We start from the raw sequence: 21761 nt of genomic DNA, 5'->3' as shown, positions 1-21761 counted from the left end.
CCAACTCTGTCTATTTTAATTGTTAGGATTATGATGTTTTGATTTTTTTTTGAGTCAATACCTTGATTTTGTAATATATACATGTGTGTTTATGTATGTGTGGAATGAGCAGATCAATGTGGAGATCAAAGCCAGGGTTCACATGTGCTAGACTACTGCTGTACAACTGGGCTGCATCCCTAGCTCCAAGGGTTTGATTTGAAAATAGCTCATAGCTTGTGGTGCCACATGCCTTGAATCTCAGTACAGAGGCAGAGGTAGGCAGATGCCTGTTGAAGCCCAGTCTGGTTTACATAGTGAGTTCCAAGACAGCAGGGACTACATAGAGAGATCCTGTTTCAAAAGTAAAAACAAACAAACAACAACAACAAAACAAAGTCATATAACCCTCTTCGGGCCTCAACTTCTCTACCAGCAAAATGGAATATTGTTATTTCTATAGCTTCCTAACACAAATTCTGAAAACAGATCATTTGCTTCTTAGTACTACACACACACAAGGTGTGTGCATGTATTTATGGAGCCACACACCTGTTGTCCTGTGATCTTGGTAATTCGGAAGTTGAAGCAGAAGATCTCAACTTTGAGGCCAGCCTACAGGACAAGTTCAGTGCTAATTTAAGCTACATTAGGAGACCTTGCTCTAAAGCAGGCAAGCAAGCAAACAGAAAACTCGTTATAGAAGAGCTAAATTCCATGTCTTGTTCTTTTGAGGTAATGTCTCACTGTGTACCCAGGCTGCCTCTTTTATTCCTCTGCTTCCTTTTCCTAAGTACTGGGATGTCCAGCCCTAGAGGAGCTAACTCTTTGATCTGGAGTATGTCTTCTTCATCATTGTCCTTTCTCTTCCTCCTCTTCTTCCTCCTTCCTTTTTAGAAAATAATCTTTTAGGGAGCCTATGATGTAGCTTAGCAGGTAAAGGCGCTTGGCCACCAAGCTTGATGACCTGTGATGGTTCTCCAGAACGCATGTGGTAGAAAGGAAAAACTGACAGACACCTACAAGTTGCCCTCTGACTTCCACTAGTGTGCCCTGGCATGATCATAGAACATACATACACATACAACATGTATGAAACTAACAAAACTCTTTTAATTTTATAATGTAGTTGAGGAACATTTCTATGACACAGTTGTTGAGGATTTATCTCTGATTTTTGCCTCATTGATAAACAGTGTAAGCATCTAGAAAACAAACAGTAGCCTTCACTGTCCTAATAGTATAGTATCTAACAGTGTAAGTTCCTTGGCTTGTCGTTGTAGTTAAAGACGTTTGTTCACTTAGTGCTAATTGTTGGTGTCTCAGGGGATGATGCTATAAATGATAACCTATCTCTCTGAAAGAAGCCATGCTGAATTTAATATATAAGTGCTAACCTGCAATTCTCTGTACTATAATGTTCTGTGCCTAGAATATTACTTTCAATGTAAGAATCTTAAAAATCTGAGTCCTATTTTAGATCACTTCTTCCCAATATCATATACAAGCTTGGTTTGTAAATCATATTGCAGTATGAAGAGTATATAGAGGTCATTTGCTAGCAGTATGGGTGGGATGGTCTTCCTTGCTGGGAGTAAGAGCTGCTCTGTCTACAAAACAGGGTGTTGTAGATAGAGACGGACAGTGCTGCATGACTTTGGAATGTTAGCTTTTTACGGAGATTCCTTGGTGGCTAGTTTTTTACTTTATACCAGAAAGCCCAGGGGTTTTTTGTTTGTTTTTGTTTTTGTTTTCTCTTTCTTCTCCTAATTTAAAAGTTAAGTGGGGACAGAGAGATGGCTTAGCAGGTAAAGGCACTTGCCATTAAACCTAATGGTTTGAGTTTGGTCCTAGAGACTAATGTGGAAGAGTAGAAATTACATCTCCTAGTTGTCCTCTGACCCCTATAAGCACACACACTACACATAAATGAAATTAAATAAAATTTAATTTTTAAATTTACATTAAATAAAATGTAATTAAAAAAGAGTTAAGCGACTAAATGCTCGTTGCATATAGGTTGTTGGGGAATTTGAGAGATTGGCCTTCATGCTTTTGTTTTGTTTTGTTTTGAGGAGCAGGACGTGTGGCTCATGTTATGAACTGTTTCACCCTTGGTGACACACTTAGTGCCTCTTTATGTTGAAACATGATGTCACTATGTTTGCAGAGCTAAAAAAGTAATTGTAAGTTTCCTAATTTAATATTTCTTTTTAGAAGTGAAACACAAAGCGAAAAGAAGTATTTTGGAGAACTTAATTGTTTAGAGAAGCCTTAGATATGAAGGTATATAATTCAGATCTCCAAAACAACCAGCCAGCCAACCAAATTACCTCCTCCTTTTCTTCCTTCGTTTTTTCCTTTCTTCCATTCTTTTTCAAGTTAAAGAACCTATATCTGTTTTAGGTTATTGCTTATACTTTCAAATATTTTTGGAAGCATTACCATTTTGCTCGATTGAAGAATTGCTATTCAGTGGGTTGTGGAGATGACTTAGTCATCAGAAGTGCTTGCTGCTCCTCCCCATTGTGTATATAAAAAGCCAGGCATGATGATGTGTGCCTGCCATCACAGTGCAAGTCACAGAGACGTGAGGATCCCCTGGCTTGCTGACCAAATAGTAAACTTTAGGGTCAGTGAGAGAATCTGTTTCAAAAATAAGGTGGAGAGCAATTGAAGAAGATACCTGACTTTGACTTGCGTGGACACACATGAGCACATTTACTAATTTGTACTTACACACATAGTGTTACTGTGGAGTTACCAAGTACAGCTTTTACAAAGGAAAGGAGGGGATGAATGGGGACCAATAATGAAATTTTTACGCTTATATTAAAGATAAAATTTTTTCCAGGTATTTATAAATTGGCAGAGAATTAAAGAAATTTTGAGTTGATTAGGATGTGGAGATAAGTGTATGGCAAATAAAGGGGGTTTTGGTGGGTTAAGTATCACGGCTTACAAAGTTTTGCCAGGATCACATTCTAAAGGTATTAAAGTACAATGTTAATATTTTTGGATTTAGTCCTGAACATTTTAGGGGTGATTTTAGGCTTTCCAGTTACGTGATCGCAATTAGTTTTCATGAAGATCCCCAGCAGCACTGTGAAGCAAGAAGGTAATGCAGGAGCTCTGATAATTACTCCTAAAAGACAGAGTTGGATGTGGTAATCCCAACTCTTAGGGGGCCAACGTAAGACAAAATGTACCAGAATTCGAGCCAACTTCGGTTACATAGCAAGTACTAGGCCACTCTGGGATGTATAGTAAAACATAAAGAACAAAAAGTATACCCATCAGATAATAATACCCCCAAAAGATATGCAGGTCTATGCATTACAAATATGTAGTTAAAAGGAATTGGTAAAAACGGGGAATGATGGAGCAAAGAAAAAATTAAGTCCTGCCAAGGCTGGACCCCCAGTGATTGTTGGGGGGAGGGCAGTAATGGGGGAGGTGGGGAGGGGAACACCCATATAGAAGGGAAGGGGGAGGAGCTAGGGGGATGTTGGCCTGGAAACTGGGAAAGGGATTAACATTTGCAATGTAAATAAGAAATACCCAATTTAATAAAGATGGAAGAAAAAAAGAAAGAAAAAGATGGTATTATATTTGTGGTTTAGAGTATTATATGGAGGATAGATTTGAAAATAGATTTGAATGGTTAGTTATAAATAAATTCAGCTACCAACTTTATTCTATAGTTTATTCTATTGATAGTTTATATCAATGTGTCAGATTGCTTTGTGTCAAAGGCTTACTGCAGACACAATGTAGAGGAAAGACAGATTCCTCTTTCACTAATGGTTACCTTCAAGACCAAAATATTTACATGATGGAAATGCTTCCTTTAGCAAAAACACACCTTACCCCAAGAAGAGCAACTAGAAACAGTATAGATTCCTTAGTGAAGTGCCTACTTAGAAGAAATTATTTGAACAGAGTTCCAAAGAAGGTGACTTCAGAGGGCTTAGAAAAAGACAAAAACTGAGAGTACAAAGGCAGGCCTGTTTAAAGAACGCTGGAAGACTAGACCGATAGGGGTGAAATGGGAGGGATGAATCTTGAAGGTAGGTAGATGGCTGTCACCATGGGACATGGGAACAACCTGGGGGATGAGATCCAGACTCTATTCTCTTTTTAGGAATTAAAATTCCATTTTGAGTACAGAGTTCTTCATGTTAAGGCATTCTTATAACACCCTATACTTGCTTTTTATCCCATAGTACCTAACTTAAGTTCATGCCTTAGTACAGTGCCAAAGTGCTTAACAGAAAATATTTGCTGAATGAATGAATAGCATATGCTCTCATTTAGAAGCTTCATATGTACTGCATATGGATGTGAATGCAGTACTGTTTAATGTAGAGTTGTATTAAGTGTGTGTGTGTGTATGTGTATGTGTGTGCAGTTATTTTAAAAATTTGTTTGGGGATAGATTTGTGCCTAGTATGTTCTTGGTAACACAGGTACCTTGCTATTGCTAGAGCATACTGGACAGTAGAAGTGCTGGATAACTTCAATAAAACTGAGTGTTTGTTTTAAATGAGCACTAGCAATGAATATTTTGGAGGTGAACAGCTGTCAGAGCTATTACCTTTCTTTACATATCTTGGCTTGATAACTAAGGTTATACTCGTTTATCATAGTATCTGTATATAATCTTCATAATTCTTCAGCCAAGACCTATTCCAATAAAGTAAGCATTGTAATCAGAGGAAAAGTAAGTTTAATTTAGCTTTTTAAAGAGCACTAACAACTTTTCTAGAAGACCTGGGTTCAATTCCTCGTACCATCTGGAAGCTCTCCGATGTCTGTATCGCTAGTTCCAGGGGAATCAGATGCCCTCTTTTGGCCTCTGAGGGCACTGCGTACATGTGGTACACAGACACATATGTAGGCAAAATATCCATATACATAAAATAAAAATCAATAAATCTTTAAAAAAACTTGTTTAAATGTTATATCTTGGATCAGATTTTTTTTTTTTTTTTTTGGTTCTTTTTTTCGGAGCTGGGGACCGAACCCAGGGCCTTGTGCTTCCTAGGTAAGCGCTCTACCACTGAGCTAAATCCCCAGCCCCTTGGATCAGATTCTTAATGAGAAAAAAAGAGCTCTAGTGGTTAATCCAAATACTGATTAGCTCAGTGTCAGTGCTTTAACAAATAGAGCGTGGCTATTGAAAAATACTAATAGACTGGGGGGCTGCGTGGGCATGGGAACCTCCTCTGTGGTCTCTTTTTACTTTCTAATATGGTTTTAATTATTCTGACATAGTAGATATGTTCATATTAGATATGAACAAAAATTAAGCTGAGCATGGCAGCACATCAGTGTAATCACAGTACTTGGGAGGTAAAAACTGAGATTTGGGAGTTTGAGGCCAGTCTGGACTATTAAGACCTATCTCAAAAACAGCAGGAAGAATAATAATCATAAAACATAAGCACAATTAACTTACTAGGTGAGAAAGATGTAATGATCATTAAATAATGGGTAGCATTCACAATTTCAGAAAAATTGAAAGAAATTGTAATATAAATAGAACTGAATGGTATTATTAAAAATATTTCCAGCTCGAATACCTCAACCCCATTTCTATAAGAAGCCTGGTTTTATTTTAGTTCTTCTCATAATTAATGCTGTAGCTTCAGAGAATCTTACAATTCTTTTTTTTTTTCGGAGCTGGGGACTGAACCCAGGGCCTTGCGCTTGCTAGGCAAACGCTCTACCACTGAGCTAAATCCCCAACCCCGAATCTTACAATTCTTGACCTCAGTTTATAAATTTCAGACATTGTTTATTGTTATTGCCAAAGACAAGATTAATTTTATGTCAGCTGCTTTGGCTTTGTATTGTGTTTATTAGAGAAAAATCTAGACTACTCACATGCACTAATGAGAAAGGAGTAAGAGGAGAACAAAGTTGAACCTGTGACACGTGAATAGTTGATACAATAACATACCCTCATACCAGCTGTCAGGTACTTTAGTGACTTCCACAACACTTGTAAGGTTCAACTTCTTTTGGCTTTAGACATTGTTGATTCCTGCTATCTGAAGAAATTCTCAGTTCTATTACTTTCTACTTTTTTTTAAAATTTGGTTTTTCAAGATGGTTTCTCTGTTTAGTCCTGGCTCTCCTAGAACTTGCTCCATAGACCGTGCTGGCCTTGAACTCACAGAGATCCCCCTGCCTCTGCCTCCCGAGTGCTGGGATCAAAGTTGTTTGCCATCATTGTCTTTTCCTTTTTATTACTATTTTCTACTTTTATTAGGTCTCTAGAATAACTTTTACTATAATTTAGTTCTTTATGCCTTTTCCTGAAAAATATTAAGTAGGTCTAGTACATGTATATATTGGTTTGGAGTTGATTAATGATCATTTAAGGAACCGGCTTTAAGACCGATGCTTGAGACAGATGTGTGGGAAAAGATTCTTAGTATATACTGTCCCAATTCCTCTTCTCCCACTTGATTTTCTTACCCTTTAATTTAAAATATATCTGCTGTCCTTAAGAATGTATTTTCTAGGTTTAGACAAAATGAATAGGCTATCTCTTCTAGCTCAGCCCTGAGAATTTATTTTCTAATTCGCTTTCTTGACTTATTTCTGTGATCGTGTAATAACTGCATATGTGGTATATCTAACTTATTTTAACTGGTTTCTTAAAGCTGTTTGCATTATAAAAGTGTTGTGAATACTTCATCTTTCCTCATATGGATCATTTCTCTCCCCCACAGATAATAAAGACTTCTGAGCTAATGTATTCATTTCTGTGGTATAACTTCTTAATAAAGCAAAGCATGATGAGTTGGTAATGTAGTTCAGTTAGTAGAGTGCTTGGCTTTCATGCATGAGACCTCATGTTTCCAGGATCCAGAATCACATAAACAGGGCATGGTGGAACATGCTTGTAATCCCAGCACTCAGGAGGTGGAGTTAGAATGATCAGGAGTTTAAAGCCATCCTTGGCTATGTAGTGAATTTAAGGCTAGCCTGAGATATGTGGATTTCTGTCTCAAAATAAATTGAAATATTAAAAGCAAAGCAAATTATTTTTCTATTTTTTTGCTATTAATCATCACTAAACTATAACTTTTCCTTCTTTATTAGTGAACACTTGTCCTGCTCTTTCACCTTTTTCTTGCATGGAGACAGCAATGTTTGTACCAGTGTGGAAATTAACCAACATCAACCTGTGTACCTTCTCAGTGAAGAGCATGTCACCCTTGCTCAGCAGTCTAATAGCCCATTTCAAGGTAGATTATTTTATTGTCATAGGCATTTGATTACTTATTTTAGTGTTGGAGATTAAAACTTTCATGTTAGCAATTATATTAGTAAGACAACAAAATAAATACCATTAGTGAAATTATTTAAAATTCATATGAATGGGAATTTTAACATTTCTCTGTTTTCTCTTAATAGCATATTACATTGTGGATATGTTAATCATTTCAAGGTTTCGTGTGTAAGCTGTGTTTTAGCATAGCTACCCAGGGGAACTTTTGATGTCATTTATACCATGAATTGTTGACCTCTAGAGAAGTTGTTTTATAAGGTTGCGGATTGCTTTTTAAGTACTGGAAGTATCTTCTTTAATTTTAAATGTAGTATATGTGTCTGTGTGTGCGTGTGTGTGCGTGTGTGTGTGTGTGTGTGTGTGTATGTGCGCGCGCATGCGTGCACACGTTAAAATTTATGTGTCAGTACTTCATAAATATTTAGACTTATTTATATAAGTACATTTTTTTTCTTCAAGTTGCTTAGAGTCAGAATAAGTTGAATGATATGCAGGTATTCCTGGATCGTTTTGAAATATGATTATATTTTGAATTTGGGGTAGGGATAAATTTAAACTATTTTCAAACTCTTAGCATTGTATTTTATATTAAAATGTATGATAAATTTGTTTCCTTGGAGTGATCATAATGGATTTTTTTATTAGACTCACATCATTATAACACTGTTTATTATGATTTTATTTGCTGTAAGTCTTTGCTTATTGGATTTCTGCTTTGGTTTCTAGTTATCTTAAGTCCATTTGGACTAAATGGCACTCTCACGGGACAGGCTTTCAAGATGTCTGATTCAGCTACGAAAAAATTAATTGGTGAATGGAAACAGTTCTATCCTATTTCATGTGGTTTGAAGGAGATGTCTGAAGAAAAACAGGAAGACATGGATTGGGAAGATGATTCTTTAGCTGCAGTAGAAGTTCTTGTTGGTATGGATTCTGATATTAGTCTGAAGGGGAATCCTATGTATTCTAGTTAGATTTTGCTAAATTACAAACAGCTTCCTTGGCATTCAATACTGAACATTTATTTTTCTTGCTTACTTTTTCTGCACATAAGGGCTGCAAGGTTGGCTGTGATGGCTCTATGTATGTTCTCCTTGTACAGTCCAGGTTAAAGAAGTACCCAGTGTCTACTTGGTACCCAGCATGTTTTGTTCTGGGACACAGTGTTCTTAGGAACAACAGGGATCAAGCCTAACAGTGGAGTCCATTAAAGCTGCTGCTGAGATGAAAATGACCTAGAGGAATAGCACATGTGCTCTAGGGAATTAGTCAAGACTGGCCACCTGTCCAAGCCAGAGTTATTGGGACAGAGGAATATACTCTGTTGTCTACGTGGTAAAGAAGGGGACAAGAGTAACTGTGAAGGAGTTATTTGGGGGCTAGAAAAGTTGACAGCCTGTATTGTGTATAGTGCCTGACTATTTAGCAAAACTTTTAGTAACAAAATATTCCTTAATAACTTCTGTCATTGGTGTGTTCTCCCTAAGTCAGTTCTTTCCAGATTAGCTGTAGTCCACATGTCATATTCAAGGTGCAGGTTAGCAAAGTGGTCTGTTTCTGGGCATATTAATTATGGAGCAGAGATAAGAAGTAAAAGAGACCACACTAATCCCACGAAGCATGTTTAACTCTGTTAAGATGTGGCATAGAGTCAAGCCTGACAATGTGTAAATACATGGGAGGTATGGACAATATATATATATATATATAATTGAGCAAATTACTGGAATTAGCATCTTTGATACTGTAGTTAATGCAATCTAATAGAAATGTCTCATGTAAGGATTACCTTATGGGAGTTTTGGAGTTTTTATTAGTTTTTTTGGGGCTGTTTTGCCTTATAACCCAGGTTGGTCTTGGACTCAACACACGCCTGTCCAACCTCCTGAGTCCTGGGATTGCAGATGTATACCACCATGCATGGCTTTTTTTTAAAGTTGAAATTATTCTTATTATTCAGTTTCAGTAAATACATGATTTATTATTGGAATAGTTATGAGAGAAACAGTACATTATTAGACTTTAAAACAGACAAGAAGACAAAATGGTCCATGATCTTAAGTGTCCACGTTATCTTTATTAAATTTATAAGTTAATGCAGTGTACATTGATCAACTACATAAATTAAAAAAAGCAAAACATTTATAGTAGAAAATCTGTAGCTTAAAAATACTTGCTATACAAGTCTGAGGGTATGAGTTTGGTTTCAAAATCTACATGAAACCCAAATACAGTATCGTGCATTCCTCTAATCCTAGTACTCCTGTGTCAGGATGGGAGACTGAGTTAGGAGTAAACCTAGAAGCTCACAGACTAGAAGTTAGCATGGCATATACAGTGGCCTGGAGAACTTGTATTCAACCAGGTGGAAAGTGGAGACTGACACCCGAGTTTATCCTCTGTTCTCCACACATGCACCCTGGCATGTGTCCAGCTACACTCAGAGACACATACAATGATTTCTTTATTTTTATAAATATAATATATGATAATTTTTACTGCAGTGCTTTTTACTGAAATTAATTCCACTACTGCCACAGTGGTAGCTGATTTGTGTTTTTCTCCCTCACTTTTTTCTTTTTTGTCCATTTTGTTTTCAGCGGGTGTCCGAATGATCTACCCAGCATGTTTTGTTCTAGTCCCTCAATCAGACATTCCTACCCCTAGTTCTGTGGGATCCTCTCACTGTTCAGCTTCCTGCTTGGGTATCCATCAAGTGCCTGCTTCCACAAGAGATCCTGCTATGTCTTCAGTTACTCTCACTCCACCCACATCTCCTGAGGAAGTCCAATCAGGTATTACACTAGCTCCTTCATCAATAAGCTCTGGCTACAAATCTGATCTTTTGAGTACATCAGTACTTAGCAATTTTTATTTTGGAATTGTTAAAACTTACTGGAAAATTATAAGTATAATGTAAAAAAACTCATCTAAATTTACACTTAACTTTTGCTTTTTACCCTCTGTGTATGTATACATTGATTATAAATTGGTCCTTTTCTGACCTATTTGAGAAAAAGCTACAGATATGGTATCTTCTTATTCCTGCATATACGCATGTGCTCCCACACACGTTTTGTGTATATGAGTTTGCTTATGGTGCTGGGAATTAAACCCAGGACCTTATATACCTCTGATTCAAGATAGCTCTTGTCTTTGCTCTCTGCATTTAAAGAAAAAAAGATTTTGACCCCAGAATGTCACTAGAATTACCAAAGCATTTGACAAATTAACAAAAAGTCCATCTTGTTACTTTCAGTTTGTTTTTACCTTTCTATCATTTTTGTTTGTTTTCAGTTGATCCTCAGTCTGCACAGAAGTGGGTCAAATTTTCTTCAGTATCCGATGGCTTCAGCACTGACAGTACTAGCCATCATGGTGGGAAAATACCAAGAAAATTAGCAAATCATGTGGTGGATCGAGTCTGGCAAGAATGTAATATGAACAGATTACAGAACAAGTATGTATTTTTATTTTTATTTGCCTATCTATCCACCCACCTACCCACCCTTCTGTCCATCCATCCATCCGTCTGCCTGTCTGTCCATCTGTCTGTCCTTCCATCTGTCCCTCCGTCCCTCCCACATTGTATAGCTTTGGCTAGCCTGGCGCTCAGTGTATATGTAGTTCAGGCTGGCCTCAAATTCACAGTGCTTGTCATCCCAAGTGTTGAGATTAAAGGTATGCACCACCATATTCAGTTGTATATTTATTTTGATATTTAAAATTTGCATGCTGGTTAATTGAGTATGGAATAAAAACAGAAAAATTAAGTTTTAAAAAGTAAAACTTAAGCTGTGTTGTGGTGGTACATGCATTTAATCCTAGCACTCGGGAGGCAGAGGCAGAGGTATTCAGTCAGATCTCTGTGTTTGAAGCCAGCCTGGTTTACAAACTGAGTCCAGGATAGCCAGGGCTACACAGAAACCCTGTCTTGAAGAAAAAAACAAAAAATAAAAATAAATAAATAGGGCTGGAGAGATGGCTCAGTGGTTAAGAGCACTGACTGTTCTTCCAGAGGTCCTGAGTTCAATTCCCAGCAACCACATGGTGGCTCACAACCATCTGTAATGGGATCTGATGCTCTGTTCTGGTGTGTCTGAAGTCAGCTACTGTGTATTCACATACATTAAATAAATCTTTAAAAAAATTAAATAAAATTAAAGATTAAATTTAGCTCTAAATGGACTATACTAAGGAATTTGTAACTCACACTTTAGGAGGAAGTATTCTGCTACATCCAGTGGCCTGTGTGAAGAAGAGACAGCTGATAAAATAGGAAGCTGGGACTTTGTTGAAGCCACACAAAGAACAAGCTGTAGTTGTTTGAGGTAAGTTATTTCCAATTGATGATGCTTATGGATATGTATATATTATATTTATAATACTAATATTTGTTTTGGGTAACTTATGTAAATATGTTAAGATTCTTTTTTCTCAAGGAGAAAGTTGAGAACATAAGCAGCAATTTGAAGCTGATTCTAGAAGGACATAAAATCTCAGCAGAAGTGGGGCTGCTGTGCCAACTGCAGAGACACTTGGTGGCTGTTTTGAGGCTCTAGCTGTGTTGCTTGGGCTGACGTTAAACTTGAGATTTTCTTGTCTCAGCATTTAGCATCCTGGGATCACAGTCGTGGTCATTATCCTTAGCTCATATGTCTGTGGAGAAACACATTCCTTAGTTGCATTATGCCTGGTAAGATTTCCCAGGCATTTTTATAGAAGAAATAATTTTCATAATTTTTTTTAAAGATTATTTATTTTATGTATATGAGTACACTATATCTGTCAGAAGAGGCCATCAGATCTCATTACAGATGGTTGTGAGCCACCATGTGGTTGCTGGGAATTGAACTCAGGACCTCTGGAAGAGCAGTCGGTGCTCTTAACCTCTGAGCCATCTCTCCAGCCCCATAATTTTTAAAATAGTAAAGACACTGTTGAGTTTCATGTAGCAAATTTTTTATTCTTGGGCAGCTATTGGTGAATTACTAAAATAAGATCAAGAATTAATGATTTTACAGGAGACATGAGCAAAATATCAGCTTTCTAATTCATTGCATTATTAAAAGATTGGCAGCAGAAGAGTTTAACTTGGGATTCTTTGGGCTATTGATTTCATGTTTTGAGGCCTTTGATGAGATCTGACGGTCAGGCTTTTGTCGGGTTGATTACTTTCTGGTGTTTATTAAGATAGATTATACACTTTCACCACCACTTCAAACACTAGTAGTGGCTTTGACATCTGTTACCATATTTGTGATTGAATATGTACCTACCTCTTTTTTCCATGAAATTTATCTAAAGGATGGAGTCCTTCCAGAATGTGGCCAAGGTTGTAGTTTTTTGTCTTTGTTTTGCTTTTTACACATTGACTAGGTTTACTTGAATATATTGACAGACTCAAGAGCTATGGTATGTTTTTACGTACATTTAAGTTTTTGCTTAATTTTTTGGGTTGAACCATCTAGTTTTTGAAAGGCAACACTGTTGAAAACTTGCCTCTCTTGGTAAATTAGAATAAGTATACGATACATTAATATTTAACAGATTAAACTAGTTGACTACAATTGTTCTTGAACATAATTTAAGGTAAGGATTGGCAACCTTTATTTACTTGTTTAAATGTAGTCTACTCCTTGTTTTGTTGTATGGCCTATGGACTAAAAATGATACTTAAAAGTTTAAACAGAAGGGACTGGGCCTAGCAGCACCGGCCTTTAATCTCAGGGAAGGCAGAGGCAGTCAGGTCTGTGAGTTGGGAATCCAGCAAGTTCTACAAGTAAGTTGCAGGAAAGCCAGGGCTGTTACACAAAGAAACCTTGTATAAGGGTTGAAAAAAAACATAAAAACACCCCAAAACCAAACAAACCCAAAATAACACCCCCCCCCCAATAAAGAAAAGAAAGAAACAAGTATTTTATCATGTGTATGGATGTTTTGTCTGCATGTATGTACATTCTGTGCATGATCTGGGAGGTGAGAGTATGGTGTAGAATCCTCTGGGACTGGAGTCACAAACTGTTGTGAGTCATTGTGTTGGTGCTGGGGTCAAACCTGGGTTCTCTAAAAGAGCAATCCCTGCTCTTAACCTGTGAGCTATTGTTCTAGCGTCCAGATTTTTACATCTTAAAGAGTTTGAAAAAGTTAAAAAAAGTATTTTGTGATACATGAATTATGAAATTCAAATTTTAGTATATATAAATAAAAATTTATTGGAACATATCCATATCTCATTTTCATACTGTCTGTGGTGCTTTCACTTGGCAATGGCAGAATTGACTAGTCATGTATCACTGTATGTGGGTATACATTTTGGGAAATTCTGGATCTTTAGGCTATTATGAGACCACTGGGGGGTAGGGGTGTGTGTGTGTGTGTGTGTGTGTGTGTGTGTGTGTGTGTGTGTAACAGCCGCAATACTTACTGTCTAGTCCCATAGAAAAGAGCGGTTTTTTTCTGTATGCAGAGATTTTTATTAGGCAGGTCTTTTTTATTTATAATGCGCTTTTGTTTTAGTCCTTGAAAATGGATTTCAGTTATTTTATTGAAGTGATTTTAGAGGAAGACACTAAGGAATGCTGCTAACGTAATGCATAGTGATCAGATCTAGACAACCGGTAGGATATATGGAATGCTTTTGCAGGTGTCTATGTCATAGAGAAGTGTGACTTTGCAGGTTTGTTTGTTTAACTATTGATCTCTCTGGGTTTTTTTTTTTTATTGTATAGTTTATATATTTACGTATTCCCCTTCCCCCCTCTTTCATACCCCTTCCCCCTGCTTCGATGAGGATTCTCCCCCTCCCACCCACCCACCCACCCACTCCCACCTCAACACCCTAGCAATCCCCTGTTGTGGGGAAACAGTCCTTCACAAGACCAAGGGCTTCTCCTATTGATGCCCAACAAGGCCATCCTCTGCTACATATGGACTGGAGCCTTGGTTCTGTCCATGTGTACTCTTTGGTTGGTGGTTTAGTCCCTGGGAGCTCTGAGGAGGTCTGGTTGGTTGATTTTGTTGTTCTTTCTATGGGGTTGCAAACCCCTTCAAATCCTTCTATCCTTTCTCTAACTCCTCCACTGGGGTTTCCATACTCAGTCTGATGGTTAGCTGCAAGCATCTTAGTCTGTGTCAGTAAGGCTCTGGCAGAGCCTCTCAGGAGACATCCATATCAGGCTCCTGTCAGCACTGGTAGAGCTTACGATGTGATTCCTTGGTAGAATATTTGCCTGACATGGAGAAGACCTTGGTTGGTTTTGATCTCCAACATCCAGAGAAACGAACTCCAAAGTGGTTTTGTTTATGTGAGCCTAATTTATATTTACTTTAGATACATTTTGAAGTACTTAATTAAAAAATAATTTAGATACATTTTAAACTACTGCTTCATTAAAAAATGACCGGAAACCTAATATATATCCACATGAGCAAAGCATTTTTAAAAACATTAATTTATTAATTTATGTGTATGAGTGTTTTGCCTGCATGTATCTTTGTACCATGTATATATATACCTGGTACCAGTAGAGGTCAGAAGAGGGTATCAGATAATGCTGGAACTGGAATTACAAACTAGAAGCTGCCATGTGAGCACTTGAAAATTGAACCTTGGTCCTTTGCAAGAACATTAAGTGATCTTAATAAATTATTAAGCTTTATAACTATTTTCTTAATTTTTAAGAGAAAAATGATTTCGATGCTATTTTGATTGAATTTTTTTCTTTTGTGTGTGTGTGTGTGTGTGTGTGTGTGTGAGAGAGAGAGAGAGAGAGAGAGAGAGAGAGAGAGAGAGAGAGAGAGAGAGAGAGAGAGAGAGAGAGACAGGGCCTCTGTATGTAGTCCTGGCTCCCTGGAGTTTGCTTTGTACACCAGGGTAGCCTTGAACTCATAGAGATCCACTTGTTTCTGCCTCCCTTAAAGTCCTGGGATTAAAGGTGTCTGTCATCATGCCCAAAATCAGTTGTAGTGTGGAAGCTGAAGCTACTTTAATAACCGGATTCTACTAATGATTGAAATGATGCTTTACGTAATATGATTTTATAACATCAAGTATTGGTCATTTGGAAGACAGCGGTTTGCTGAGTTATGCAAATTTGAATGTTGGAACATTTTGTTAATGTTAAAAATGTTTAATGTTTAAATTTAAAATGTTTAATATTAAAAATGTCACCAGTGGCCTAATGTAACTTCAAATTTTTAAATGTTACTCAAAAGCCTAGGTTTTTCAGTTATTCTTAATTAAAATGGCAAACTCACTGTGTTTTTAACAAACCTTATTAAGCAATTCTACCAAATAATAAGAAAAATGTATAATCATGGTTTATCAGTCATTATTTTCCTTTTTTTGCAAGTGACAAGATTTTGCTATATAGCCACAGGCTAGTCTAGGTCTCATGAAGCTGGTGGCTGGCCTTATGTTCATGATTATTCTGCCATAGTCTCTCAAGTTCTGGATTATGGTATTCAGTGCCACGTTCAACTCAGTGATTTGTTTTTCAAATAAAAATGTTATTCCATGAAGAAGAAAGGCTAGTTTAGCTTTAACCTCAAGCAGCGATGTAAGTAATTTTCTTCCAAGCAATAATTGACCTTAGTTGTGTGCAGATTGGCTGCAAATAGAGTGATTTCTTTATACAGAATGTGGAAAGCAGTACAAGTATATAAACCTGTTGAAGTTTAATAAAATATGATCCCCCGCCCTGATTTTAATAGAAAAAACAATAAAACTGAGTTTAAAATAAAATTGGCTTTAAACATGTTCTAAATTGATAGAGTGCTTATTTAGCATGCTGTACAGGCTCTGGGTTCAAACCTCTGCACAACATAAACTCAGAAAACACAAACCAAGAAGTTCCTGGATACCTGGTAGTGAAGACCACAGCTGTCACCACTAGCATATTTGGTAACTGCTCCAAGGGTCTCACCACCTGTTGCTTTTGTTCCATCACCATGTCAACATAATGGAAAAGGCAAAAAGTGTGCTGTTATGGAACTAATTTTAACCCGGTGTGATGCCACACACTTGTAATACCAGCAGTTGGCAACCTGAGGCAGGAAATCCCGTCTCAAAAAATCTTTTAAATGAGAAGTTTTAATCTTTGCAACAGGCAAGTATCTGAGTAACTGATAGATGAATGATACTGTTATTATTTTTACACGAATTTTATTATTGTTTCTTCTGGTGTGTGTGTGTGTGTGTGTGTGTTACTGTTAAGTATCTTTAACCTTGATTAGGCTACCATAGAGGTCTGGCATTCTATTTTTGTTCTTAGGTCCTATGTTATAGTAGTATGTATGTGCTGTTAATTACTGAACTATGTTTCAGCATCTAGATCAGGTTCTTAGAGCCACATGCAGGACATTTTTTAAAAAATTAGTTTATTTTTCTTTTATGCACATTGGTATTCTGCCTGCATGTATATCTGTGTTAGGGTATTGCTTCCCCTGGAACTGGATCTATAGATGGTGAGCTGCCATATGGTGCTGGGAATTGAACCTGTCTCCTTTGGTTAAGAATAGCCAGTGCTCTTAACCATTGAGCTATCTCTCCAGCCCCATACAGGTCATTTTTATTATTGTAGTAGAAACTTGTCTCATTTGTCAACATTTTTGGCAAGAATACTTCATAGACAATTGTTTTGTAATATGCGACATCTGAAGAGACACAGGTCTGGTTACCCTTCTTCTAAGAATGTTTACGTTTTTTAACCACTTGTAGCGTCGTCCCATGCCTTTAACCCTGGTACTTGGAGGTCAGCCTGGTATACAGACAGTTCCAGGACAGACAGACTTGGCTGCATAGAAACCCTATCTCTGGGAAAAAAAAAGTTTGACTACAAGTTGATGCTTTGACCTTTGCACTGAAGTTTCTGTCAACTACAAATAGTTTTTATTTTTTTCAGATCTTTGATTTTTCTTTTTCTAAAAGATTAATTTTTATTATTTTTAATTATGCGTCTGAGTGTGGGTATGTGCCCATCAGTGTGGGCAACTGAGGAGGGCGGAGACCTCGGATTCCCTGAGCTAGAAGAGATACAAGCAGTTGTGAGCCACCTAATAAAGGTGTCTCTTCCAAGAGCTGAAGGAGGACTCAGCCAAGATCTTTGATTTCTTTTCTTGCCTTTTTGTATTGGATAAATTTATTTAAATATTAAGTAGTAATGTTTAGTTACTACTTAGTTATTGGTGATAATTGTTCCTTTTGTTTACTCTGTTAATGTAATGAATACTACAGGTTTATTTTAATTTCCTTTCTAATGTCATACCTTAAATTTTTAGCTAGGATGAACCCCGTTTGCTTTATGATGATTGTTTTATGCTTTGCTAGATTGAATTGTTCCTAATTTGTTAATTATTCCTTTCTGTTAATGATGTACACGTGTTCTTGAAGAGTATTGGTCTATAATTTTTTGTACTTTGTGTTTCATTCTGTTGTTTGGGTAATGGTAGATTTGGTTTCTCTGTGTCCTTCTGATTAGGTCATGTTTTCTTTGATAGCATCTAGTAAGATGTCCTAGACTTTGCATGAAGGAACTATTCAGAATGTTCTTTATTAGAGAAATGGTTGCCATTTTAAAGAACTTTTTGATTTATTGCATCTGTTTATCGGGGGTGGGCATGCACAGGCACAGTGAGTGTGGAGGTGAGAAGACAGCCTGTAGGTGTCACTGTTTGCCTTCTGTGTGGCTCCTCAGCACTGACTCAGGTGGTTTATCCTGTGCTACTGTTGCTTGGTTGGCAGTGTTGATTTAGCTAACAAATAAGGCTCCCAGAATTAAAGAAAAATTATTATTGAAGTTTAAAATTCCATATTCAATTACTTCATGAGGTAATTTCTTTGTGTGGAGAGAAATAAAAGCAAGTAACATACAGATCTTAGACCTAACAAAATTACTAGATTTTAAATTATGGCTTAAGTCCTTCAGTTCAGAAATGCTTCATGGATGAAGAGAAGGTGGTTTTAAGCATTTTTTTCCTATTCTAGTTAAATGAATTCTTCTGTAGTGTCAAATACTGGAGAACCTAAGTAGGCCCATCTGTCAGTCGACTCTAACGCCTTTAGACTAATCAGTTACAATAGCATTGTAGTTAGTGACTGAGCTTGGGCAAGCTATTCTTAATAGTTACTAAGTCTGAAATACCAGGTACATTTATAAATGAAGAAATTTTAAATTTCCTTAACTAGATTTATTGAGAAGCCAAGATAGTTAGAGCTATTAAGTGAATGTGAGTTGATTTAAAAATTTTTAGAAGATATATTTTATGTGCATGAGTGTTTTGTCTGAATATATGTTATGTGTTCCATATGTATGCCTGGTGCCTGAAGAGGTCACAAAAAGGTATAGGGTTCTTTGGAACTGGACTTAGATATGATTGTGAGTCACCTGAGTCTTGTGAATTGAACCTGGGTCCTCTACAAGAGTCAATTCTCCTTAACCGTCATGCCATTTCTCTAGTTCTGCAAATTGGCTTTTATGAATTGTTCTGTATGCTTTTATGCTTAAGATCACTGCCAAGTGATTTGTAAATTCAAATCATGCTATTCTTAGAGTTGCAAATGAAAAACCAATGATCTCACGTGTCTCAAAATCTTACTTTATATACTTTGTATAATAGTTTAACATTAACATAAATAACTAAATCTTTTTTTTTTTTAACTTTTCAGGCATAAAAGTCTTAAAACAAGAAATACTGGGCAACAAGGACAGGCACCATCTTTAGGGCAACAACAGCAAATACTTCCTAAGCACAAGACCAATGAGAAGCAAGAAAAGAGTGAGAAGCCACAAAAGCGCCCCTTGACCCCTTTTCACCACCGTGTATCAATTAGTGATGATATTGGCATGGACACAGATTCAGCCAGCCAAAGACTTGTGATCTCTGCTGCAGATAGTCAAGTGAGATTTACAAACATCCGAACTAATGATGTAGCAAAGACTCCTCAGATGCATGGCACTGAACTGGCAAATTCACCTCAGCCTCCCCCACTTAGTCCTCATCCATGTGATGTGGTTGATGAAGGAGTGACTAAAACGCCTTCAACTCCCCAGAGTCAACATTTTTATCAAATGCCAACACCGGATCCCTTGGTTCCTACCAAACCAATGGAAGATAGGATAGACAGTTTGTCCCAGTCTTTCCCACCTCCATTTCAGGAAGCTGTAGAACCTACCGTGTATGTTGGTACAGCAGTAAGCTTGGAAGAAGATGAAGCTAATGTAGCCTGGAAGTATTACAAAGTCCCAAAGAAAAAAGATGTAGAATTTTTACCACCTCAACTTCCAAATGATAAATTCAAGGATGATCCAGTTGGACCTTTTGGACAGGAAAGTGTAACATCAGTTACAGAGTATGTATTTTTTGTTTTTAATAGTCACTACTATAAGAGTAAAAGGTGATGTAACTTCTTAATGCTGGGACAGTTATTCTGGGTGTTAACTTTGAATAACTTCTTTAGTATGGTTATCTCTGAAGGGACCTCCTTTATTATTTAAAAAAATTTAGCCACAAAAATGTGGAGAAAATAATACACAAAAGCTTCAGTGTCTGTCCAACTAAGGGGGTTGCCTATGACAAGATGCATCTATTCTTCTAGTTCTCCTTTCACTGGCCTGAATTTGGCACACATGCCCTAAGACATACAGACTTAGTTAATTTGTATAATTGCTTTGTGACCTTCTATAGTATGTCTACTATAGAATATAGTATAGACCTGCTATATTATGTCTACTTTCTAGAGGAACATCATCTTGTATGTTGTTCTTAGCAACAAAGTAGGTAGCAGTGAATTGGGGAGAGTGGTTATACATTTTCTTGTATAAAAATATTTTTAGGAAACACTTGTGAAAGAGGAGTTGTCACACCTTGAGATGTGCCCCTATTCAGGGAAAGGTGGTAGAGCCAGTTTGCTCTACAAACAACTGGCCTGCAGTTGATACCATTGTAAGCCAATAGACCATGAAACCCTGCTGGTTTTCGTTTTTATCAGTCCTTGGCATAAGACTGTTTTAACTGCATGAAGAATGGCAAGGGATTGTTTTGATGCGTGTTTGTAGATTTCTAGTAATACTAAACATTTAAATATTCATTGAACAGTTGTTCTGTGAATTACCTGTCTAAATTTTTTTTTTAACCTGTCTAATTTTTAAGGTTTCCTTTTCCTTCTTTATTTATTCTTCCCATATTTTTGGTCCTAGTCCTATGCTATTAAATGTAATGTAGGTATCTCTCTGTATCTAGCTTATCATCTTTGTTCACTTAATATATGACAAACTTTGGGCAGAATGTGGCTTTCTTTTGGGTCTTCCTTTACTTTATATATTGCTTGGAATACAATCTTAGCCTATCCAGTAGGCTTTTATTTTTTTATTTTTATTTTTATTTTTAATGTGTAAATTTTTCTAATAGTGTAAATCAATCAGCAAAACACATTTATAAACATTTTTAAATTTATTATGACTATGGATATTTTTGCCTGCACATATGTGTGTACACTGCGTATGTTTCTGATGACCTCAGAGCCCAGAAGAGACTGTTGCCTCTCTTGGAACTGGAGTTGCAGGCAATCCCGAGCTGCCATACGGGTGTTGGGAATGAACTCCTGTGCTCTGAAAGAGCAGCCAGTGTTTTTAACCATTGGCCATCTCTCTACCCCACTTAGTCTTAATTTTAAATGATGTATTAGATTTTATTAGTTGCTTAAGAGTGCACACATCCTCCTTTTTCTTTTTGTTTTACCTTTAGTCCTGGGTATCAAATCCAGTGCTGGGTGAATGCCGGGCCATCAGTCTGTTACGAGCAATAGCCACGGTGCTTGGTGGGGTTTTGTTTTTTTTTTTAAGTTTGTTTTACTTTATGTACATAGAACATTTTAGCCTATGACCCATGCATACCTAGTACCCTTAGAAGTCTTTGGATCCTAAGGTTGTGAACCTCTGTGTGGATGCTGGCAGGTGATCAAATTCCTCTGTAACACTGAGAAGGGGGCTGCAGCACCTAGAGCTGGCTTCACACTCAGGAGAGAATGGTTCATGTTTTCCTTGTGGTTCGGGTGCTCTACAGTCACAGAAACTTCTCTAGTAAGAAACTGTAGAAGCAATGCCTGAAGTGTAGACTTTTAAGAAGTACAAAGGAATGTGTTTCCTTATGCCATTTTCATACTGATATGTCATCATCCTTTGTCGCTAGCTCCTCACCACTGCCCATCTTTGTGCCCCTTCATCTGTGGCTGGTTCCCTTTCTCTGGATAGGATCCTGTCATTGTTTTTGTTTCTTATTTAAATCATGTAGTTCATTTCTCTTTTAAACTTTCCTCCTGTAAGATCTGTTTCTCACCTCATGATTTTTTTTTAGCTCATGACCTATTCTCACATACACATAAATGAATACACACACACGCACACATATATATTTTATTTATATATATATATATATATATATATATATATATATATATATATATATATATGTTCCA

At 37.0% G+C, this 21761-nt stretch overlaps 1 protein-coding gene across 1 annotated transcript in view; it reads left to right on the top strand.

The window, feature by feature from the left end:
* Positions 1-21761, top strand: part of Med13 (mediator complex subunit 13) — an 89572-nt gene that overhangs the window by 17536 nt on the left and 50275 nt on the right. The window contains 6 exon segments of the mRNA NM_001415085.1: positions 7096-7241; positions 8012-8209; positions 9886-10080; positions 10583-10745; positions 11506-11616; positions 18954-19637. Of these exon segments, the coding sequence (NP_001402014.1) occupies positions 7096-7241; positions 8012-8209; positions 9886-10080; positions 10583-10745; positions 11506-11616; positions 18954-19637 (1497 nt within the window).

Source organism: Rattus norvegicus, chromosome 10 (assembly GCF_021556685.1).
Source record: "Rattus norvegicus strain SHRSP/BbbUtx chromosome 10, alternate assembly SHRSP_T2T, whole genome shotgun sequence".
NCBI lineage: Eukaryota > Metazoa > Chordata > Mammalia > Rodentia > Muridae > Rattus > Rattus norvegicus.
This window is presented reverse-complemented; position numbering and strand designations above follow the sequence as displayed.